Source organism: Gobio gobio (genome assembly GCF_949357685.1).
Source record: "Gobio gobio genome assembly, chromosome: 9".
Taxonomy (NCBI): Eukaryota; Metazoa; Chordata; class Actinopteri; order Cypriniformes; family Gobionidae; genus Gobio; species Gobio gobio.
The window spans coordinates 13,127,018-13,149,968 of record NC_137115.1 but is presented as its reverse complement, the minus strand read 5'-3'; the positions used below and the strand labels follow the sequence as shown (position 1 = coordinate 13,149,968).

Below are 22,951 nucleotides of genomic sequence, written 5' to 3'. Positions count from 1 at the left end.
TTAAACAGGAAATTGACAATCTTGGTTTGGCAGTTAAGTTTATTGACGTCCAGAATATATTGCCTGGGAAGGGGAATCTGTTTTTTACATTATTCAGATATTTAGTGTTTTAGGTGTGTAACATTTAGATTTGTTGTATATGGATAAAATTAAGTGGCTCAGTATGAAGATGAACAAGCTTGCTGTGAAGAAAGGGTGTGAATCTTCTTCCCACTGACTAAAGAAAGCAGCATAGGCTAGGTAATTACCATTTTTAATATATTGTAATATTTTTTTTGTAATTGGCAAATGATCACAGTTAAAGTCAACATGAAAGTCAACAATCACAGTTAAAGTCACAATCAAAATTTACCCCATTTCCTTTATACAGTTCCTGGTTTTGTGTAAGGAAACAGTAAATGATTCATCAGAGAGTATTTATATTATATATATTTTCCCTGTCTTTCATTAGAATGTGATGACTTGCTTCACCTTTAAAACAAATTTCCTTTTTGACTCTTATTTTTCAAACCCTCTAATCTAATCACCTCAGAGACGTTTGTTTTTTGTGATCCAATCAATTCCTAATGAAAAGTCTATGAAAAGTAGGGCTCTGCGATTTGGGGAAAATATCTAATTGTGTTTTTTTTCTGTCAGATATTGCAATTTGATTTGCGATTTAATTTTGTAAAGTCAAGCTTCAGCTCAATATTCTCAATAGTGTGCGGCACACAATGTAAATTAAAGAAGACTTGTAGTCTAGCAGATGCAGTGTGCCTTTCTATCCAATAGATAGTTTGCTGCTTTCTGCTAAAATGCAGTCAGTGCTGCCTGCAGAATGCATTCTAATTCAAGAAAAAGAACGGAAAAGATATGGATAAGTTCTTTAAATATCCAGTAATTAAACACTCCCCTTTCTCTTGTGTAAATCATTTCCAGTAAGAACAAATAAAATTACCTTAAACAAGCTCTTCTGACTTTCACAAAATAATTATCAAAATATTGAACATTCAACAAATGAAGTTTCTTTCTGTAAACAAGCTCTGGTTTTGAAAGAAGGTAGGTCTAGCTTATATTTACAACACAATGATTAAAAATGCTACATAAAATATTCACAATCGACTAAAACTGTCAGAACTGATAAACAGCAATTAAAATATTGCACAGTACACATTCAAGTACAACTACTTTATTTTCTTCACACAGTTAAAGGCCAGTAAGTGGCATTACAAAATAAAGTGCAGAACAAATCTTGACTCCAACCGATGTCTTACAAACACTTGCTGACATTTCTTCTCCCCTAGTCAACACTTGATTGAATACAGATTTACAAATTTTTACACATTTTTGGCCAAAAACCCTAACATGTCTGCCATTGCCAGTTTTAAACACGAGCGCTCCCATGTCATTATGGCGTTAGTTATCTCCTGGTGCCTTCGAGTTTGTGAGGCCTTTTCATTTGGTGAAACAGCCGCAAACAACTCAAATACTTTGCTGTTGTTTGCTACTAGACTGAGTGTCACTGGCAGTACTTTCAGTTTAGCAACACACTCCTCAAATAGCCGCTTGTGGTGCTTTTTCAAGGTTTTTTGTATTCCCACGTGTTGTGGCAAAAACAATTCGACGACAGCTCTGTTACCTTTTTTGGTTTGGTGCCCGTCAAAAGTGCTGTATTTCTTTTGTATTAATTCGCCTAATGCTTTGACTCTGCAGATGCCATGATCCCACTCTACACACTCTCCTGTTTGTTTTTTGATGGTGGGCATTTACACAGTTTGCTAAAGCAGTGCTGATTGGGGAGAATGTGCTCACTCAATTGGTTAGTAATGGTGCGTTCACACCAGACGTGAATGAAGCGAATAAATCACGCTATTCGCGCGTAGTTGGACGCGTGAACATTTTGAATTAACTCGCTTCATTCGTGTGTGACATTCACTTTACAACAGACGCGAATTTGCGTCATGGGAGGAGCTTCTGCCAACCAGCTCGTCTCGTTGCGAAATGGCTGACATAGATTGTTTGACAATACGGCAAATAAGCTCAATTTGCCGGCTTTAACTAGCTTGTAGTCTTTATAGGGTGAATTCAGGGTGATTGGGACACTTTTTCCAAGTCATCTCAATGGTAAAAAGTGTCGCAATCACCCTGAAATCAATATCTATAAAAGTACATACAGCTCCGGGTATCCACATTGTCCTCATTGTCACTTCTAGAGCAAGCTCCTGATTGGTTAAACGCGGGTGCGAATATCCGCCAAAGGTCAGATTTCACGCGTCAAAACTCTCTCCATTCATTCGATTGGACAATAGAAAAAAAACGCGATGACACCGGGCACTTTTCCGCTCAGAGTTGACTTTTTTCAACTTCATGCGCTCAGAGTGCTCCTTCTAAAATGCGAGGCGCAGCAGGCGGTTAAAACGCGAGGTGGCCGGGGCGCATAAGCAGCACACATAACACTCTCTGCCAACAGAAATCTATTCAAGAGGCGCCTCTCGCTGCAAAAACGCGTTCTGTGTGATCGGGGCCTAAGACTGCCTTAAAGAGGGCAGCCATGCTTTTGCTGTGGGACAGAGTTGCTGCATATTTTTATATCCTTTCCACATCGTAACCTTTTGCGATTAGCTAATTGTAATTTGCAAATGCGATTCGATTACGATTAATTGTTCAGACCTAATGAAAAGGTGAAGTACTTATTTATTTATTCATTTTAGACACTTTGAAGGATACAAGCAAAATTATATTTGTGCTAAATTATTATTTTTTTGCCTCCAACTCAGTCACAATTGTGAAATTGGACAATTTACTAGCCATTGGCTATTTAAAGTTTTTTTTACACGCCTAACGTGAAATTTATTTGTATGTGAGTGATTTACTCTCATTTTAGAGGGTTGATGAAGCTACCATTAGATTTAACACATTTGTAACACAGGCAGATGGAATTATAAAATGATTCAGGGAGCCAAAAAATGGGAATCGTGAACCACACAAGATGGATGTATTGATTTCTTTATTTGCTGGTGATCATTACGCCATTGTTTGTTACCTGTGGGCTGTTACTCTGCTCTTCAACATGATTGTGTAATAGAATAAACAGTTTCGTTACGTCTGAGTCTCTGGGCCAATTGGTGGTAAAATATTGCCTTTGATGGCACTGCAGTGATTACATAACTTCAGAAAGACATTTGACAGTTTAAGGGTGGGATGCCATTGCACACTTTGGCAGTCATTTCTCTGTGCATTCCTAAATTAAGACAACAGTAGCATTTTTATGTAGGTTATTATACATGCGAAGTAAGTTTGAAGAGCTTTCAAGTTACAAGACAGAACTTTTTAAATGCCTTAACTTCCACTCTCATGAATCATCATCTTAACTCTCCTTAACACCCCATAGTGTGCTTCCAGTGTTTTCTTTAGTCTCAGTTTACTAGTCATTTCTGTTGCCAGAGGAGCATTTGGCCAATGTCATTTGTTGTCAAGCCATGAATCAACTTGACCATAGAGTTTGAGCACACTGTCCTGCAATGATCCATGTTTAGTTGCAAGAGCATCCATATTTAAAATTACATTTTCCCTGAGAAAAATATATCATAGGTCAAGAGTCCATAAATCCCTGCTTAAAATATCAACCTTTCATAAGTATGGTTGGGTACAGAAACCCCGCTGTGTAATTGGACCGAATCAGAATGCAGATTGCTATGTTCAGTGTTCTATACTGTACATGGGTCAACTGCTAAATTCAAACGTGCTTTCGCACTTTGGCTGGCGCTGAGTCCGAGACGGAAGTGAGCAGCGCTTGTCACATCACAACTATTCAGTGTTTTCAACCACATAATGTTTATTTTAGGTTTCAGATATTTAAATGCACATAAGTACTAGCAAAAATTTCTAGTTTAAATACACACTAATGTCTATGGAAGTGGCAATAATAATTTGACTACATGTTTTATTCATATCAGATACACATTGTATAGTAAACTATACAGTTTACTCCATTCCTCGCAAGTTCACCAGTCACTTACTTTCATGTATTTCGGGAGACGTGGATGAATTTACCGTGATGTAAATCTGACTGATCCAATTCTCTGAATTGTGGCGCAAACTAACATGGCGGCGGCGCCCATCGTGCATTTATAGATCAGCTAACAGCATCATTGTTTAAAAAAAACAATTTTGAAAATCAGAATATCAGAGTTTGTGACATATTAAATATTTTGAATAAAAAAGGAAAAACTAAATAAAAGCGATACATCTGTCATACAGCACTATTGTGGCTGTGGTGTGTTCTGTGAGAAGAATGATGGCGATGTGTCATGGAAAAAGGGGGTTGCATTCTAAAATAACGATCGCCTTGTGCAGGACATGCAATAAGTCAGGAGAAGTGACGTATTTTGCCAGAGAAGGCATATATGGTCATATTTCTACAAAATAATTGCTGAAACTTGAAGCTGGTTTCTTCAATAAAAAGCCTTTTTTAATGTCTTCCACCATTTTTTTGTGGCACCTTTTAGGTACTAGTACCTTTACTAGTGTCACTAGTACTTTAATACTATTGATTTTGCACCGGTATGATATATATCTGATGGATGAAATAAAAAGTCTATCGTTCAAATTATGCTCTATAGCAGGGGTTTTCAAACTTTTTGTGTGTGTGGACCACTAGTTGTAATCAAGAAATTTCGCGGACCACCTCATAATACACATAATAAAATTATGTCTACACACAGACCTACCTGAATTAATCCGCACCTCTAAATAGGCTTACTAGCACTAAAACTATAACTGGTCATCACATCAGTACAACAGGCTTGTTAAAAGAAAGTTTACTGTATACAACGGCTGCCACATATTTATTTTATTTAGGGCCTATTTACTCAAGTGCATAATCGGGTTCATTTAAACAACGGGCTTATTTTGCAATGGAGTGTGAAATCTATACAGTAATAAGAACACTTGGATATAGTCAACATTTCAAAACCTTTGGCAAATTTAGGGAATTATTAGAGTTATTATTTAAAGTTTACAAGTCCTCAAAAAGTGAGGCACTGAACTTGAACGTCACGGCCGAGCGCCACTAGCCTATTTTACTACTACTACTATGGCCGTTCATGTCGAGTGCGACGAACTGCTTCCCGTTTTGAGCTTCTCTCTTCCAGAAATGACTTATAGGACTCCTGAGAGTCCCTGCGGCCGTTGTCAATTGCTGCACGCCAGTTGGGTCTGTCAATTGCAAGTGCCTCCCAGTTGTCCAGGTTGATGGAGAAGGCCTGAAGATCCCTCTTAATGACATCTTTAAAACGTAGATGGGGGCGACCATGTTTGCGGGGGGCATTTGCCAGCTCGCCATACAGCAAGATTTTTGGGAGGCGGGTGTCCTTCATTCGATAGATATGTCCAATCCAACGGAGGTGGCGTTCACGAAGGATGGTGTACAGGTCACTGGAACCAGTTCTCCCAAGTATGACAGAGTTTGGCACATGGTCCTTCCAGCATACACCCAGTATGGAGCGGAGGCAGCGAAAGTGGAAGGCGTTGAGGCGATGTTCGTGCCTCCTGTAAGTTGTCCATGTCTCACTTGCATATAGCAAGGTGCTAAGTACACATGCATGATACACACGGACTTTGAGGAGCAATGAGAGGTTCTTGTTGTGCCAGACACGCTTGCTCAATTTTCCAAACACCGATGATGCCCTCCCAATGCGCATGTCAAGCTCTGCATCAAGGTTATTGTTGTTTGATACTGTGGAACCCAGGTAGGTGAATTTGTCTACCACAGATAGAGGTGTGTTGTTAATGTATACTGTAGGGTTCAAAATGAAGGTAAAAAAAAAAAAGTATTTTGCCTTTCCACGGACCACCTGCAGTACCTTCACGGACCACTAGTGGTCCGCGGACCACAGTTTGGGAATGGCTGCTCTATAGTTTATTTCGTGGTGTCGCAAAATCCATTCTTTACGGCCACCACGAGGATGTAGGCAGAACGTGAATAACAGCATGGCGAGTGAAGGGGAGACAGAACCGGGTGGCTCAGAGCAGGAGTCTGTTTTTGTGTCACAATGCATTGGCATAGTAGCTAGGGCTGCAACAACTAGAAAAAAACGATAATAAGCGATAATGAAAATCATTGACAACGATTCTCATTATCGATTAGTCGGGTCTGCTATCAGTGTGCAAAGCTTCCACCAGTTGCGCCAAATTAGAGCACTGAATAACGCATTTCTATGGACAAAATGCATCTAAAAGTAGTGGAGTGGAAACCGAGTAAGCTGCTGCAGGAAAGGTACATGATCCAAATGCCCAAATGAGAATTCTTTATTTCAAGCTAATTAATTAACGTTTACCATACCCTGTCATGCGCTTTGATAGATGTGTTTGCGTCCTCAGGGCAAAACGTTCATTTTACAGGTTATATCCTTATCTGTAAATGTTACTAATTCACGCGAATATTTCCATTTTATATGAAAGCGCGTCCTGACAGTCTACATTTAAAGCTTCAAACTTAACTGAACGAGTGGTGGCGCGGTGGGTGCGCGCATTGCGCGTAAAACTGACAGAACACAGTCGAGAGGGAGACAATTAATATTCAGCGCAAAAACATTCATGTAGCTGAAATATCTGCTGTTGGACGCTAAATTTAGGTTTAAAAGTCAACATGTAATTCAAGTATTTTATGAGTAGTAACAGTAAACAGATAACAGTTTGTAACTGAATATAAATGTAAGACGTTTCTTATAGCCTTTTTACAGGATAAAGAAATTACAGTAACGGGTAACTTTGTGTGTGTGTTCCTGCAGGCTATTCCCCTAATCTGGTAACACTGAGGTTTTTTTTTTGTGTTTTGTTTTTCTTCAACATTTTAATGTAGGGATTTAAACTGTCCTTTTTTTGTACCTTTTTATTAACATAACATATATACACTCACCTAAAGGATTATTAGGAACACCTGTTCAATTTCCCATTTATGCAATTATCTAATCAACCAATCACATGGCAGTTGCTTCAATGCATTTAGGGGTGTGGTCCTGGTCAAGACAATCTCCTGAACTCCAAACTGAATGTCAGAATGGGAAAGAAAGGTGATTTAAGCAATTGTGAGCGTGGCATGGTTGTTGGTGCCAGGCGGGCCGGTCTGAGTATTTCACAATCTGCTCAGTTACTGGGATTTTCACGCACAACCATTTCTAGGGTTTACAAAGAATGGTGTGAAAAGGGAAAAACATCCAGTATGCGGCAGTCCTGTGGGCGAAAACGCCTTGTTGATGCTAGAGGTCAGAGGAGAATGGGCCGACTGATTCAAGCTGATAGAAGAGCAACTTTGACTGAAATAACCACTTGTTACAACCGAGGTATGCAGCAAAGCATTTGTGAAGCCACAACACGCACAACCTTGAGGCGGATGGGCTACAACAGTAGAAGACCCCACAGGGTACCACTCATCTCCACTACAAATAAGAAAAAGAGGCTACAATTTGCACAAGCTCACCAAAATTGGACAGGACAGTTGAAGACTGGAAAAATGTTGCCTTGTCTGATGAGTCTCGATTTCTGTTGAGACATTCAGATGGTAGAGTCAGAATTTGGCGTAAACAGAATGAGAACATGGATCCATCATGCCTTGTTACCACTGTGCAGGCTGGTGGTGGTGGTGTAATGGTGTGGGGGATGTTTTCTTGGCACACTTTAGGCCCCTTAGTGCCAATTGGGCATTGTTTAAATTCCACGGCCTACCTGAGCATTGTTTCTGACCATGTCCATCCCTTTATGACCACCATGTACCCATCCTCTGATTGCTACTTCCAGCAGGATAATGCACCATGTCTCAAATCATTTCAAATTGGTTTCTTGAACATGACAATGAGTTCACTGTACTAAAATGGCCCCCACAGTCACCAGGGGCCTCATTTATAAACGTTGCGTACGCACAAAAGAAGGCGTACGCCGCTCTCTACGCAATAATTGGTATTTATAAAAAGCAAACTTGACGGGAAAATGTGCGGTCCTTCACGCAAGCTCTGACCCAGGCGTACGCACAAAAACGGATGAAATGAGAAATGGCGACACCGTCGGCAGATTGAAGAAACACGTGAAAGTGTGTGAAACTGTAGACCGTTGTGTAAAAGAAATGGCAATAGGCTATGCCTCTCATAAATAACTTGAAGACTTCACAAAACAAGTATTACAATTAACAGCCTACACGAACACCCGTTTGATCGATCTGCAGTGTAAAACAAACAAAATCAAACGAAAATTACAACAGAAATGCAACAAAAAAAAAAAGTGAAATATGTTCTGCAAAAATATTGACATGTTATGCAATTCATCCTCATATATAATATGGTAAACAGAACGAAATAATGTACAAAACTGATATTCTCGTCAATGTGTCCGTCTGGCGGAGCAGATATAGATGCAATTAGATAGACAGATAGATAGATAATTAGGGAGATAGATAAATAGATAAATAGATAGATAGATGTATTAATTGTCCACTGGGGAAAGTTGTTTTCATAGTAAAAATTTCTTCATCAGCTACGGAATCATGGTATTCATGCAAATGCCTTTAGTTTGTTTTATTTTCGATAAAATAACTGACGTATGTCTCAACCATTCAGAAAGCTGCAAGAAATTACATTTGCACTGAACTATTTCCCATTTCCACGTAGATAATAGGGATAGGGATTAATAGGGATTCCCCAATAATTGCCGCCAGTCTCTCATCAAGAGGGGTCCGCTCCGGTGTCCCGTCTCCCCCACCCGTGGCAGACACACTCTGGCGATGCAGCGCTAGACGCTTTATTGCCTCGACTTTGATGTCCGACCATTTCTATTTTTTCGGCCACGGTCCGAGGTTGTGAGGCTACAGCATTTACGGCGTCTGCAACCTTTTGCACTTCAAGTGCCTTTTTGGCATTAGTAATGGCCACACTGTGCCCTCCAAAAAATATTTTTCTCCTCTTTTCCACCTCGACAACGATAATTTCTACTTCACATTGAGTGAAGTTACGTTTTTTTGATTTCCTCTCTGTATTTGCCATGATTTCGCAATCGATGAATATTAATTTGTGGGCGTTTCACGGACTATTTATGGGCAACTATGGGCGTGACATGAAGCCGCAAAAGCTGCGTTACATTTAGAATTGATTGTGATTTATTAAGGGAAAACTGCGTAGGATGTGCGTGCGCACGGTTTTATAAATCCGAATATTTCTGTGCGTACGCACGTCCTATGTTTCATCCGTACGCCACTTCTGACGCAAATCCTACGCAAAGTTTTATAAATGAGGCCCCAGATCTCAACCCAATAGAGCATCTTTGGGATGTGGTGGAACGGGAGCTTCGTGCCCTGGATGTGCATCCCACAAATCTTCATCAACTGCAAGATGCTATCCTATCAATATGGGCCAACATTTCTAAAGAATGCTTTCAGCACCTTGTTGAATCAATGCCACGTAGAATTAAGGCAGTTCTGAAGGCGAAAGGGGGTCAAACACAGTATTAGTTTGGTGTTCCTAATAATCCTTTAGGTGAGTGTATATACCCGTGCAAAAATATCCATAGTGGCATAGTTGTTGATCTCTTGTATGCAATGGCCAATATGTTTTAAGTTAGTCAGACTCCACTCATTTCAACTTATTCAGTGCTGAGTTATATAGGCTTGGAAAACCTCTCATGAACAAAATCTGATTATGATTTGATTATGATACCTGTAAAAAGTACATTTATGCAATGGTGAAAAAATTGTCAAAAAAGAAAAGAAAAACAGTGTTCGGTATTCGGCCTTCGGTCAAGTGTTTTATTATTATTAATAATAATAATAATAATAATAGGCTTCGGCCAAGAATTTTCATTTCGGTGCATCCCTAACATATTCTATCTGGTGTTTTACTTAAACTTTGCAATCTGGCAACCACATGCATGTGCACTCTCTTGCCCTGATGATCTGAAAACCGCAATAAAAATGGTAAGCTCCATTTCAGCAATCTCGATTTGAGATTTTCTGCTTAAATTAAAGTGTCATTTAGTCGGTCTGTGTTCTGTCACGACTCACTTCTCAGTGATGAACTAATAAATCCAAGCATGGATCTCTCGACTATTTGCTATTGTTTGCTGAATAACTGCACTTATCATTAAGTGCGAATGTTAGATTAATTGTGTACTTGGGCTGTCATTTTTGAGAAAAATCTAATTCGAACGGTTATCAAATATCAAGCAATGTTTTCGAATATATTTGAATATCTACGAGCGCCCCAACCCCCCACCCACCTAACAAAAAAAACAACACCACCCGCACCCGCAATAAAATCTGTTTACATTATCACACTACAGACACACTTACAAAAATGTTTATTGCCAGCATACAGAAGTTATTACACGACCATTAACACAAGGACAACGTCAGCCGGGACATTCTAAATGCTTAACGTGGCTACTAAGACAGTGTTATTAAGAGACCAAACTCAGGAAACATAACAAAAATACTGTTCGATAGAACTGCGTGTGCTTGGTTTGATACCACAGTTATCTGCGTGCTTCCTCAGCGATGAACTTCCACATTTGCGGCTATCTTTTCTTCAACTCCTCAGGATCCATCTCGACGAGTGCAGGCAGATCGTGAGCGCGGTTGTGATTTATCCTGGGAGGGCGCGTGCACAAATAAACTAATATGGATTTGAAATGATTTTATCATCTTGAAATACAGGCAAGGCATATGTATTGTAGATGATTTTGTACATCTACAATATACATTCATGTATTTTTTTTATATAGTATTCGTTTGCACGTGACTGTTTAAAACCCATGTTTAGACCCGTGTTCTCCTTGTCCAACCCGACCCGCACCCGTATCCGACACAGTTAGGGTGTTTTTCACCCGTTTTAGCAGTATTGGCGGGTACCCGCACCCGTGCGGGACTCTGCATGGCACTTTAAAAACCGGATAGTTTATTTATAGTTCGATTACGGATATTTCACATCATGTTCGAATGCATATTCGAATATCGAATAAAAAGTGACAGCCCTATTGTGTACTATTATTAATTGTAAGCTTGTTTAGCGCGGTAAGTCAGTTGTGTGGGCTACTGAAATGAGCGGGCTACTGAAATGAGCCTTGCTGAGTAGCAGCCAATCAGAACCGAGCTTAACATTTATTATTCATAACCCTTCCAAATAAGGTAATAACATTCCCTTTCATTCTAGGGACAAATCCTAGGGTTGTAAATGGACATGTAAAACCGTATCTGGAGAATGTTTGCCCTTTCCTAAGCCACATACCTTCTCAGAACAATTTAAAATATTGTATTAATGCATTCTATGGTACCTTTAAGTATTGGCAAATTGGTGGCTAATACAATCTGCTTGCTCACCAGTGACGGATGTTTATGGGTGGACATTCATGCTTAACCCCCCTCCCCAATAATCGTACATTTTTGTATGATTTACATCATACAATTCATACGAAATTGCCAACTCATAACATAGTTATGTTTTCCCATGAGATCAGGTTGGGGATTCCCAAACTTTTTTTGTCAACTGAACCCCTTTGGGTGTTTGAATTGCGATCTTTTGACGATGAATCGTGCAGCTATACTACAAGTTAAAATACTTACATTTATGTCTTAAATTCTTCACTGTCAAATGTTAAATCCTAAAGATTTTATTTTAGTGGAAAACTTAACTGTTAGGAGACATTTAAGTCAATACGTTTATTTGACTACAGGCCAATAAACATTTCTCGTTATAAATCTGGTAAAATGCTGAAAATGTCCGTCCACAAAAATGTTGTACATTATGTAAATATGCAAAATTATAATGATTCTGTCATATGTTGCTTTCTCAAATGCACGTTAGTGATATGCAGAGATGGAGTTCATGTGGAGCAGTGTTTACTGTGAGCCACTGAAAACATTGGATCATGAACTGCTTGCATGCAAATTAACTTTTTCCTTTTTTTGCCCTCATAGTTCACTGATAAGGTTTGTGCTGTAAATATGTTCAACTATTAAAGGTGGATATTTATTTCTAATGAAAGTGCAGTTCTTTGTGATTTTTAAAATAATTAAAAACAACTCACTTTCAGCAGTTATTGTCTATGGGTCATAACATTTCTTACAGATTTCTTACAGATTTGTTGTACATCAGGTACAGATAAATTAGCACTGTAGGCCTACATAGGGCCCTATAAAATCCTTTTTTTCCGTTTACATTTTTTGGGAATTCTGTTTTATTTTTTTTTCCTTTACTGTTATTTTAGTCATAAAAAGAGTGCTTTTAATGTTAATGTAATAGAACATAAAATAGGAATGACCTTAAATTTATTGAGGTAACAAACATCACATTTACTCAGTACTTTTCAGGACAAATACTGCATGATGCAACATAACACTGCACTCTAAGTACTTCAAGTCACAACAAAATATTAATGGTTATGAGCTTTAAACTGTCCAGTAAAATAAATTATATTAGTTGTAACAAGTAGAATTAGGTACTGCTCCTTTAAGGCGGAACGCACTCTTAGATGGATGATTTTTTGATTTTGATTATTTGTACAAGCCTAGTTATTTATTGTAATTAGATTTTTTTTAATTTATATAATTAACTATCAGCTTATCAACCCACTAACCCAAGTTGGATTTAGAACAGCGTAGTCATGAGACTCAAGCTGCCTTTTTACTGTCTGTGACCCCAGTGGTCGTGCTAAACTTTCAGTTTGTTCACAAGATTTTGAACATGGTGGGATCTATGAATAGTGACCATAACAAATGACCGGGGATATAATGATTTTCTATTGAACTATTAAACAACAAATATTTCTTAGATTTTTGGTGACATTCTCTGTAGCACGTAGTTAGGATAATATTTCAACGTCCGCAGCTCAAATTGGATCCAGCATTTCTTCATGGATGACTTTGGGTGACTTTGGGTCTGTCGTTTGTTTTGGAAGGGAAATGTGACTACATGAGTAGATCAAGACTTGAGCTTTCATCCCCATTAGAGTCAATTGACGCCATTTGTCATAGTCTTTCATTTAGATTATCTCTCATAATCATGCACCCCACTTAAGTGATGTTGCTGTGGGACGCCATCTCGCACACACACAGGATAAAGGTGTGGTGGGATTGTGTGTCTCTGCGGTGTCGTAGTGATTGATGGTTAGTGTTGTTCATTACCACTGAACTGAGGAGGACACGAAGGCCCCCTCCAGCTATTCTCTGTCTATGCTCAGGATGTGTCTTATCTCACTGCGTGTTATGATGCCGACCAACATGCTGTCGTCTTCAAAATTGCCTCAAGCTGGATGACGCCATGCATTACTAAGGAAAAGGACACCAAATGCAGATTTGATTGGTCAGTGTAGAAGTCATTCATATTAGTGTTTGGTTTTCCTGAGCATTTGTCCTTTTCTCCTTCAGCGTCTCCATATAAAGCTTTTGTCCTATTGATTATCTCTCTCTCTCTCTCACCTTTCCATCACTTTCTTGGTGTATTGGTGGATCATTTGTGCAGTGGTGCTGTGACTTATGTTAATATGAGATGTGAATAAGGTTATTGATTTGTTACGAGCGATGGAGCCATGGATGTGCTGTGGTACATGTCTGTGATTTGAAAGACGATAAGGTGCTCCTATTGGCTTAGCATAAATGGAATTGGAGAGGCGTCTGGTCCTGGTTGTTTGAACCGGTAGCGTAGAGATGAATTGATCTTTTGGTTGCGGGACTTACAAATTCTGTAGCCCGATGTCCCAGGGATATTGTGTCTTTTCAGTCGGGCTACCAAAATGTATCACCACCCTGCCCCGACGGCTATCTTCGTAAATAGTGAAATAAAATTCCTTCCTTGATTTGCATTGTTCAACTCTCTTGACTTATTTGAAGGTAAAATACGATCACGGAAGGTTTTGATCATGCTGATTTGTCCACAGTTAAGTTTATACGATGCTAATGTTACTTGGCTTGTGTGTTTGTTTACTTCTCTTCTTCCGGCTGCATCCACGTCGCCTTCTCTTCTTCTGACATTGGAAAAGCAGCGTCATTCTCACTTAATTTACTGTTGCTACGGGATGGAGATTGCATGTGCAGTGGGCAAAATTGCGCAAAACACTGACGTGTGTGTGTGTGAGTGTGGAAATGTTAAGAGATCCATGGATTTATGCCGATTAGGGCATGTGCCGGTATCAAATTTTCATGTTGCGATTAATTGCTGAAGCTTTTATCACGGTATACAGTATTATCATGATATTGAAATTTGTTGCGAAAAAGTGTTGTCATGCTTTTTTTTATTACCTTTCTTTAATAACTTTAATAACTTTCTTATAACAAAAAGTACCAAACATTTAAATACAATAAAGCAATACACAAAAATGTGTAAAGTAAACAAATATTGAAAACAGATTAAAGTGAAAGAATTATAAAGAGCCTGGCTGCATGAAATGTACATTTAACTAAGATAGCATGCTTTAGAAGTATTTTTCATTGTCAGTTTGTTAATGAATGAACTAATGTTAAATAATAGAGCCTTATTTTAAAGTGTGTGGCTGAACAACAAGGAATCAGAACATATTCAAACAATATCTAGGGCATGTAATTTATTAATGTATTCCAGATTAATTCCTCGTTTTGTTTACGAGGATTGCCGGTGGAAATGGCTGCATTTCTGCTGTTCCGTCAGCGCCCTCTGCTGTCAGAGAGTGTGAATGTGTATTTTCTTTCAGCGTGTCTCCTTCACTCGTTCCGCCATGTGCTGCTCATGCACGTTGGGTTTGTTTACATCAGTGCGCATTCCTCTTTGACATGTTCATTTTAAAAGGTTGATGGGTAAAGTATTCTTAATATGCATTCTAAAAATCGGAATAATTTGTAATAAATAATTATTCACTGTATTTTGAAGTGCCCACTATAACAATATTGTGCATGTTTATTATTGTGATGTATCGTATTACCGTATTGCATGTTTATTATTGTGATGTATCGTATTACCGTATACTGGCACATGTCTAATGCCAATATTTCAGTTTAGTTAGAACCAAATGCATATTTGTACTATTGATTTGTAATTGGATTTTATATACGATTCTTGATATTTGTGTTTTGAAAATGTTTTGATTTGATGTTTCGACTCATATCCGACTCCTATTTATTTAAACTAGTTAAATTCATTTCGAGTGCCTGCCTGAAGGGCTACCGGGGATTTTGAAATTCTGCGAGCACTGAGTTGTGTGGTTAGACCAGGGGTGGGCACTTCCAGTCATGGAGGGCCACTGTCCAGAATTTAGCTCCAACCCTGATCAAACTCACCTGCCTGTAGCCTTCTAGTAATCCTGAAGATATACGCTGCATCCCAATTTGCATACTATCCGTACTAAATAGTATTCTAAAAAATAATTAGTATGTCCCAAATCGTAGTATGTTGAAAAGAGTATTCCAAAGATTCCCGGATGGTCTACTATCTCCGGTCAGTCAGAATCTGAAGTGCAGATCGATGCGCACTCTGACGGCTGATATTGCCCACAACCCACTGCGAGATGGACGAGGATTCGATTAGAACTACAAAACAACGATAAAAAATGTTAAAAAACTACAAACATGACGGTTATGCGAGTCCGACGGTTAAGTAGAGAAGGTTATCAGTATTTAACCTGATGAAAAGATATTTATTCAATATATTTTACCTGCAGCAGGATTGTGAACTTTTGTAATGTATACGTTTAGACATTAACATTTAAATGCATCATTATATTTAAACTGCAAACACATGAGGGGAGTCTCTGCATTAGAGACCCACGAATGGCAGATCAACGTGCTGCTACATTTCTCTCCGATATGGTAGGAAATTAAAATGAATGTGGAGGATTTGAACTGTGACGATTATTGACAGGGCAGTTTAAACGGTGACGGGATGCACGTAACTAAGCAACAGAGTCCGTTAAAGATGACGAAGTAGTATGTCCCAAAGCTTGTATACTCTTCTGCTACACACTCAAAAGTAAGTACTTTTTCTTCACAAAAAGAGTACATACTTTTAGGTTGTAGTATAAGTAGGCGAATTGGGACGCAGCAATTGATTTTCTGGTTCAGGTGTGTTTGTTTAGGGTTGGAGCGAAACTCTGCAGGACAGTGGCCCTCCAGGACTAGAAGTGCCCACCCCTGGGTTAGACAGTGTTGTTCACCAGTCAGAGTGAAGTTAAATGGATATAGTGCTTCTGATTGGTGGATTCTCACAAGTACAGTATGACGTTATATCGAGATGTCCAAATTTGATCTTAGTTAGCCCCTGTTTACACCTGGTATTAAGATGTGTTTTGTTTGAACGGATCACAAGGGAGACATTCCCATTTACGCCTGGTGTTTTAATCAGTCTCTTTTGTCCACTTTCAACCTCTTCTGTTCTGATTTCTTCGGGGGGAGGGTCTGTGGGCGGGTAAATGTATGGGCTTTTTCAGGTCTTTCGATCTAATGGACAAAATAAGATCACACAATTTACATATTAACATAACTGAAGACGTCACAAAAACATACGGATAGCAGCAGGTTTAATTTCCCCTCTGATAGCCGACAAGACCACACCGAAAGCGGTGAGTGCGTGTTAGAAATCAGGAATGGGAGGGAACAATGTCCTTGATACGGTTTTCGTCTTCAAATCAAACTTGGGTCTTCAGCTGACACAATTTAAATCCCGTCTTGTCTTTTGCGGCTGTGTGAATACATTCAACACAAACGTTTACACTATGAAAGCAATCCGGTTGAATTGTGTTTTTTACTACCTCTGGGAGTAGTTGAAAGTGGACAAGCTCAAAACATTTTAGGCCCCGTTTACATCTAATATTTGTATAATTTACATTTCATAAATTTGTGTTTATAAAATCTCATCTAACCTTCCTATTTTCTCTTTTTGCCTCTTCCCAGTGAATGGTAGTGTCTAGAAAGGGTATGTCCCTTCAGGAGAGAGGTGCCAATGTCCAACCGGCCTAATTCCAATCCAGGGGGGTCACTGCGCCGTTCAAAGAGGAACACAGCCGCGACCCAGCCAATAGACCACACGCTTGCAGGAAGGTGAGTGTGCAATGGGCAATTTGTACATAAAACTGTCTATTACAGCCTAAGGTTAGGTCTGTACGTGTACCTTTATCTACCTGTCTGTATCTAGAGCAGTTTTTCCTAACAGAATTTGTGCAGCAGGTGCCATGTTGAGGTCACATAACCTTTGCAATGCTATTCTTTTTATCTCAATAAGGCTCTTTTTTTGGACACTTCGCTTGGGTGCATAAATCAATGTCAGATTTTTTTAAAATGGGAGCAGTAACTAAGTGTGTTTTCACATTTGGCATTTGGTTCGATTAAAACAAACCCTGGTGCGATTGCTCTGTTAGTGCTGTTCAATTTAATAAGTGTCAACACTGCCATCTGAACCCTGGTGCGCGCCAAACAAGTGGTCTGAGACCACTGAAAAGATGGTTCTCTGTCTGCTTCCAAATTAACTCTGGTGCAGTCGAATGATATATGAACGCAACACCGACCAAAGACGTAAACGAACCAAAAACAGGAAGATGAGACCCTAAAATCCCATTCACACTCCCATTGACTTTGTTGCTGTATGTTGCTAGTCTCTGTACAGTGAAGTTGCTTGTGGGTGTTTCCAGTGCTTTCACTCTAATGTTATTGGTAGACTGCACGTCTTGCCATTACTATAGAAATGCAATCACAAGTGATGTATAAAACTAAGATATCACTCTAATTTGATTAGGAATTACTAAAAAAACCTGGGAAAAAAAATTAAAAGTAACATTCTGCTGTTGGAGAGTGTTGTTATATAAACTACAGCAGTGCTCAATGCATTAAAACATTAACTAGATTAACGATTGATCTATAAACAAATTAAATTCACTCATACGGTCAAAAATGACTAAAACATAATATTCAACATAATGCAGGGGAAACTGTAATATGAACTGCAGCAGTGCTAAACTGCTCACTGCATCATAATTTACAGCACGAACTATCAATGTATGAATCAAACTCACTAAGACTGCTGACAGTTTATTTTTAACGTATCTTTTTATTATATCCATGTATTTGGTTAGTCAAATCATATAATACAGAGAAATTGCTCCGGAACTCTGTCCTGTCTGCACTCGAGATGGTGATGTGAGCTCCACTGACAGTCTTCAATCCCATTGGTTGTCGCTCACGAAATGACATTTCTCATTGACATTTCTGAACTTTTGTCGCGTTTCTCTCCGTTGCTTAACACGTTTACATTCTGTGGCCAACGGTGTCACTGGCAGTGTGAATTTGGCTTAAAACAGACAGAATACTCACGCATAACTGTTTTCTCTTGTCATGGTCTTGATGTTGCCGTCTCCTTGCACGTCATAAAAGCCGACCAATCAGGTTGTGAACTTATCCCTATGCCTTTAGTTTTGGCGAAAAAAATCTGAACGCTAAGTGGACACTAAATGTGTTTTCTTTTTTTTTTGTCCTGACCAAACGAACCAAGTGAACTGAACTACAAGTGTGAACACAGCCTAAAATTGTTCCCTCTATGCAATGCATCTCTAGGTGTTAAATTATCAAATGTGTATTCAGTCCAATATGACAGCCATGTTAACTAGTGCAACATAAAACATTACTATGCGCACCTTTAATGGTTTTATTAAATACTTTTTTCCTTAGCATTTTTTTTTTCTATTGTGATTGTTGCTAAGAAATTTAATTACAAAAAAATCTCTGGTGTGTTTGTGTATCATTAACTACACTGTCATATAAACATCCAGCCAGTAATTTAAGTCTCTCAAGCTTCATTACCGTTCAAAAGTTTGAGATCTCTTGTGCTCACCAAGGCCATATTTATTTGATTCAAAATACAGTAAAAACAGTAATATTGTGGAATGTTATTACAATTTAAATAACTATTTTCTGTTTTAATATTTGAAATGATATGTTTTCTGTGATGGCAAAGCTGCATTTTCAGTCGCCATTACTCTTTTTTTTTTTTATCTTTTAGTGTCACGTGATCCTTCAAGCACCATTCTAATATGTTGATTTTGTCACTTTTGATTAATTTATTTTGTCCTTGCTGAATAAGTGCTAATTTCTTAACTTACTGACCCTTAACTTTTGAATGGTAGTGTAATATAACTCATGATCTCAAGATGGAACCAGCACATAAGAATCAATTTTTCATGATGCAAACTATACTTATTATACAATACCAGCAATAAAAAAGTGGGTTATTTATGGCTGCCCAGTCTGTCTATACAGTCACATTCGATTCAGCCTGCAAACTCACAACTTAAATAAAATATAATTTATTGTTAAACTCTGCTATAGATTCAGTAGCAGCACAGCACCTTTGCTGAATAGCAGTGCTGGAGTAACTGACAGTGCATGTCTCTTTTAGGCCAGATACACAGACACTTGTGGGGTTTCTTTTTGTCTCCAGATGGCTAATAGTTTAGCTGGCCAACTCCGCAAGGGTGATGCTCTCAACTTATGAGATATGTCTAGCTGGGAACCTGTAATGATTGCTGTTTGTCTTCGCCATTGGGGTGACAGGTGTGTAGGAAGTTTTGAGAGTAGGGTGGGAAGAGTAGTCAGCTCGTGAAATTGAATTTGAGGTGTTCCTCATCTACTGCCCATCCCACACTGCTCTCTGCTGTTTAATTCCCAACCTCTCCAGGTTGCAGCCAGAGCAAGTAAACCAAAAAGCAAATTCCCCACCTGAAAGTAGAAGATCTAATTCTAAGGCTTCCAAAGCCCCGCCCAGCTCTGCCGTCGGCTCCGCCCGCGGCCACGCCTCGCGAAGGTATCCCTTTTTCCTACTGTATTGCGTGTGGGTCTTTTGTGTCGCAAGTTCACCATGTGTCGACTGCTTCATCTTGGGTACTTAAGTCCTTCCCATTTCTGTTTGTTTTTACAGGAACAGCCTCTCTCTATCTGTGGGTTCACACACGATTCCAGATCCAGACTTAGAAGCAGCAGGAACTTCAGGCCAGCAAGGGAGACGGGAGGGCAGCAGCACCCGTGCTCTCAAACGCAGCTCCGCAACAGATCCCAACATCACCTTTTCGCCCAGCCCAGCCAAGCGGCCCAAAGCGGTGTCTAGCCACCCTTCGGAAAGCTCAGCCAGTGGGCCAACGGCCCCCGCGACCTCACCTGAAGTTACAGAGCCGAGGAAGGCTCCGGCATCTGTCAGTACTAAGTCCAAAAAGAGACGGTTAGCAGCCGAGCCAGCTCCTGCCAGAGCCCTGAGCAAGAAGAGTGCGTCCTACCCTGGCCCCAGTGGGGTCTCAAGCACCCCCTCTCAAAAGCGCAAGAAGGCAGACGCCTCTTCGTTGTCGTCCTCTTCTTCCTCCTCCCTCCCCAGCTCGAGCAGCGCGGCAGCCCCCCTGCCACCCCGCAGCGAGGCCAGCCGGGCAGCCAAACCCACCAAGCTGGCGTCCAAATCGGCCGCCTCAGCCAAAGCTGGGTGTAGCACCGTGACTGACTCCTCCTCTTCCTGTGCCTCTTCTTCATCCTCCTCTTCCTCTTCCTCCTCGGCTGCCGTAGGCGCCAACAGCTGTGCCCCTCAGGGTGCCCGGCTAAAGCAAGGCAAGGACCAGACTAAAGCGCGGCGGTCGCGCTCCGCGTCCTCCCCTTCCCCCCGTAGGAGCAGCCGGGATAAAGAGCAGAGCAAGGCTGCCGGCTCCTCCAAGTTTGACTGGACATCCCGTTTCAACTCCAAAGTCAACCTGCCAAAGCCCAAACTGTCCCTGCCGGGATCGGCCAAGGCTGAGACCTCCTCCAAGCCTGGGCCCTCCGGTCTGCAGGCCAAACTAGCAAGTGAGTGCCCAAACTGCTATATATAGAGTTTCCTATCATTTGCTTCTGTATTTTTAAAGCGATGTTCCAGGTTCAAAACCAACTGACAAGCTCTAATTCATGGTGTGGGATTCTCAAGCTCTGACAAAATAGGAGACTAAACAGTCTAAAGGTTGGTGTGTGTAGGTGATCTTATTGAGATTATGATGCCAGTAGTCTGTACCAATACCAGTAAAATTTTATGTTACCAGTTTCGGTACCATAAAAAATCCACTGGAACTACTTTTATTTGTAAATAAAAAATATTAAATTCATTTTTATAGGCACAATATGTAAGATTTTTGGATTATAATATCCAAAAACCACTAGAAAAATTTTATATATTTTGTTGACTTGTGTACTTGCTTTATCCCAACTGTTTCCAACACTGTTTAAATCGAGAAATCCTACATTTTAACCAATGTGTAACAGCCTGCGTCACATGTCAATGACGTCATATCCACGGTACCCTCGAATGAACCTCCAATGGAAACCCCAAAGAGGCTTTAATATAGTATGTGTTTTATTAGACCGGTGAGCAGCTGTTTGGATATGTGTATTGACAGAAAACCAATCATTGTTATATACTGTAGCCAAACAGTTTTAGGTGCCATTTAAAGTGGTTTGGCTTTTAGCAGTGTTCATCTCCATAGTAACTTGCGCTCCACACAAACTGACCTCAAACTGAAATTGGACCAATCAGCTGTGAGCAAAGTGACACACCTCTGATGCAATAAATGCTGCCTTCACGTGCTATCGGAAATTTCCTAATTCCCACTTTAGAAGTCGTGATTACGAGCTTGTTGCATTCAAGTGCTTTGTTGTCGGAGTGAACAGGAATCATGGTGGACACCAGGTTATTCATGCCTATTTATTGGGGAAATCTTATTAAAACCAACATCATATGTAGTGTCCCATGCACCGACAACCATATAAACATTCCAGATAGTCCGCTTTCTGCTGATTCTGTAATTTCAGTCAAATGCAGGCTATTTTCGCTGTGTACCAAACATACAATACGCTTCATATGATTACTCTTACATGTAAATATGTACTACATTAATGTCAAGATAAGACGACCAAGCTGTTTTGGAAAAAAAAAACAATAAAACCACACCTGCCACAGCAGTAGTTCTCCCCGCCACCATGTTTAAAGCTTATGACACGCCCATCTCGGGAATTGGGGTATCAAAATTATTTCCGAACTTCCCAGTGGTAAACACGACATCAGAGGGCGTTCATGTGCAATTTTTATCTAGGAAACTCGTATTTACGATAATTCCGATAGCACGTGAAGGCAGCAAAAGTCACTCCCCCTGTTTCTACTCCAAATTAAAGGTCACTACATAGCAAATGGTTTTTAAAGACTAAAGCGTCTGGCTTTTAACAATGCTTATTTATAATAATAATAATAATAATTTTGAATGATTTAGATATCATTTATGTAATTATTATACCCATAATCAATTACACATGTATCATTTTAGTTAATCAATCATTAAAAGGCACTTAGTTCAAATTAATATTAATAGCCTATATAAAGGTCATACAAATAAGCTTTAAAAACAATAAATAAAGCTATAAAAATTAGGGATGGGAGTTTTTGTCAATTTCTCATTTCGATCATCGATAGGTCTCAAAAACGAGTACTCAAGTAATTGGGGGCGGGGCTTGTGTGGGGGGTGGGCGTCTCTGTCATGGAGATATGAAACTATTTTAAGAGTGTTACGAAAATTAATGTTGACAGATACAAACATCATGTCTATGAAAACCTGAACATATGACTAGAAAAAAATAACTGCTAGATTATGATGCATAAATGGTTTTGTTTTTAGATGTTTAAAAAAAAAAAAAATTAAAGTCTCAAATAACCCAATCATTCATATCATTGTAATTGAACTGAAACTGTAAATAAACAGCAGCCTACATAGCTTTGCTAGCAGGTTAATAAACTCAACTAAACGCACCCTATATTACATTAATCAGTGTACCTACTTGCATCAGCACAAAAGGACACGAATGCGCACGTGAACTTGGCCGTGCTAGTTTTTACACATTTTGAATGCGCTCTTCCCTTAACAACAACGCCGATACACTGGCAACTAAAGCACAGATAATTTACAAAACTATTACAATTGTGTTCTT

At 39.5% G+C, this 22,951-nt stretch overlaps 1 protein-coding gene across 8 annotated transcripts in view; it reads left to right on the top strand.

Moving 5' to 3' along the window:
- The window catches only part of trip12 (thyroid hormone receptor interactor 12), a 73,352-nt gene that overhangs the window by 2,912 nt on the left and 47,489 nt on the right, over positions 1 to 22,951 (top strand). For 4 of the 8 annotated variants that reach the window (XM_079826046.1, XM_079826045.1, XM_079826043.1 and 1 more), the window contains exons 2-4: positions 16,874 to 17,020; positions 19,647 to 19,772; positions 19,887 to 20,788. In XM_079826046.1, the coding sequence (XP_079682172.1) occupies positions 16,923 to 17,020; positions 19,647 to 19,772; positions 19,887 to 20,788 (1,126 nt within the window). In that variant the 5' untranslated portion in view covers positions 16,874 to 16,922. The remainder of the gene's footprint in view (positions 1 to 16,873; positions 17,021 to 19,646; positions 19,773 to 19,886; positions 20,789 to 22,951) is intronic. The other 4 variants (XM_079826050.1, XM_079826048.1, XM_079826047.1 and 1 more) reach the window with 1 other exon arrangement.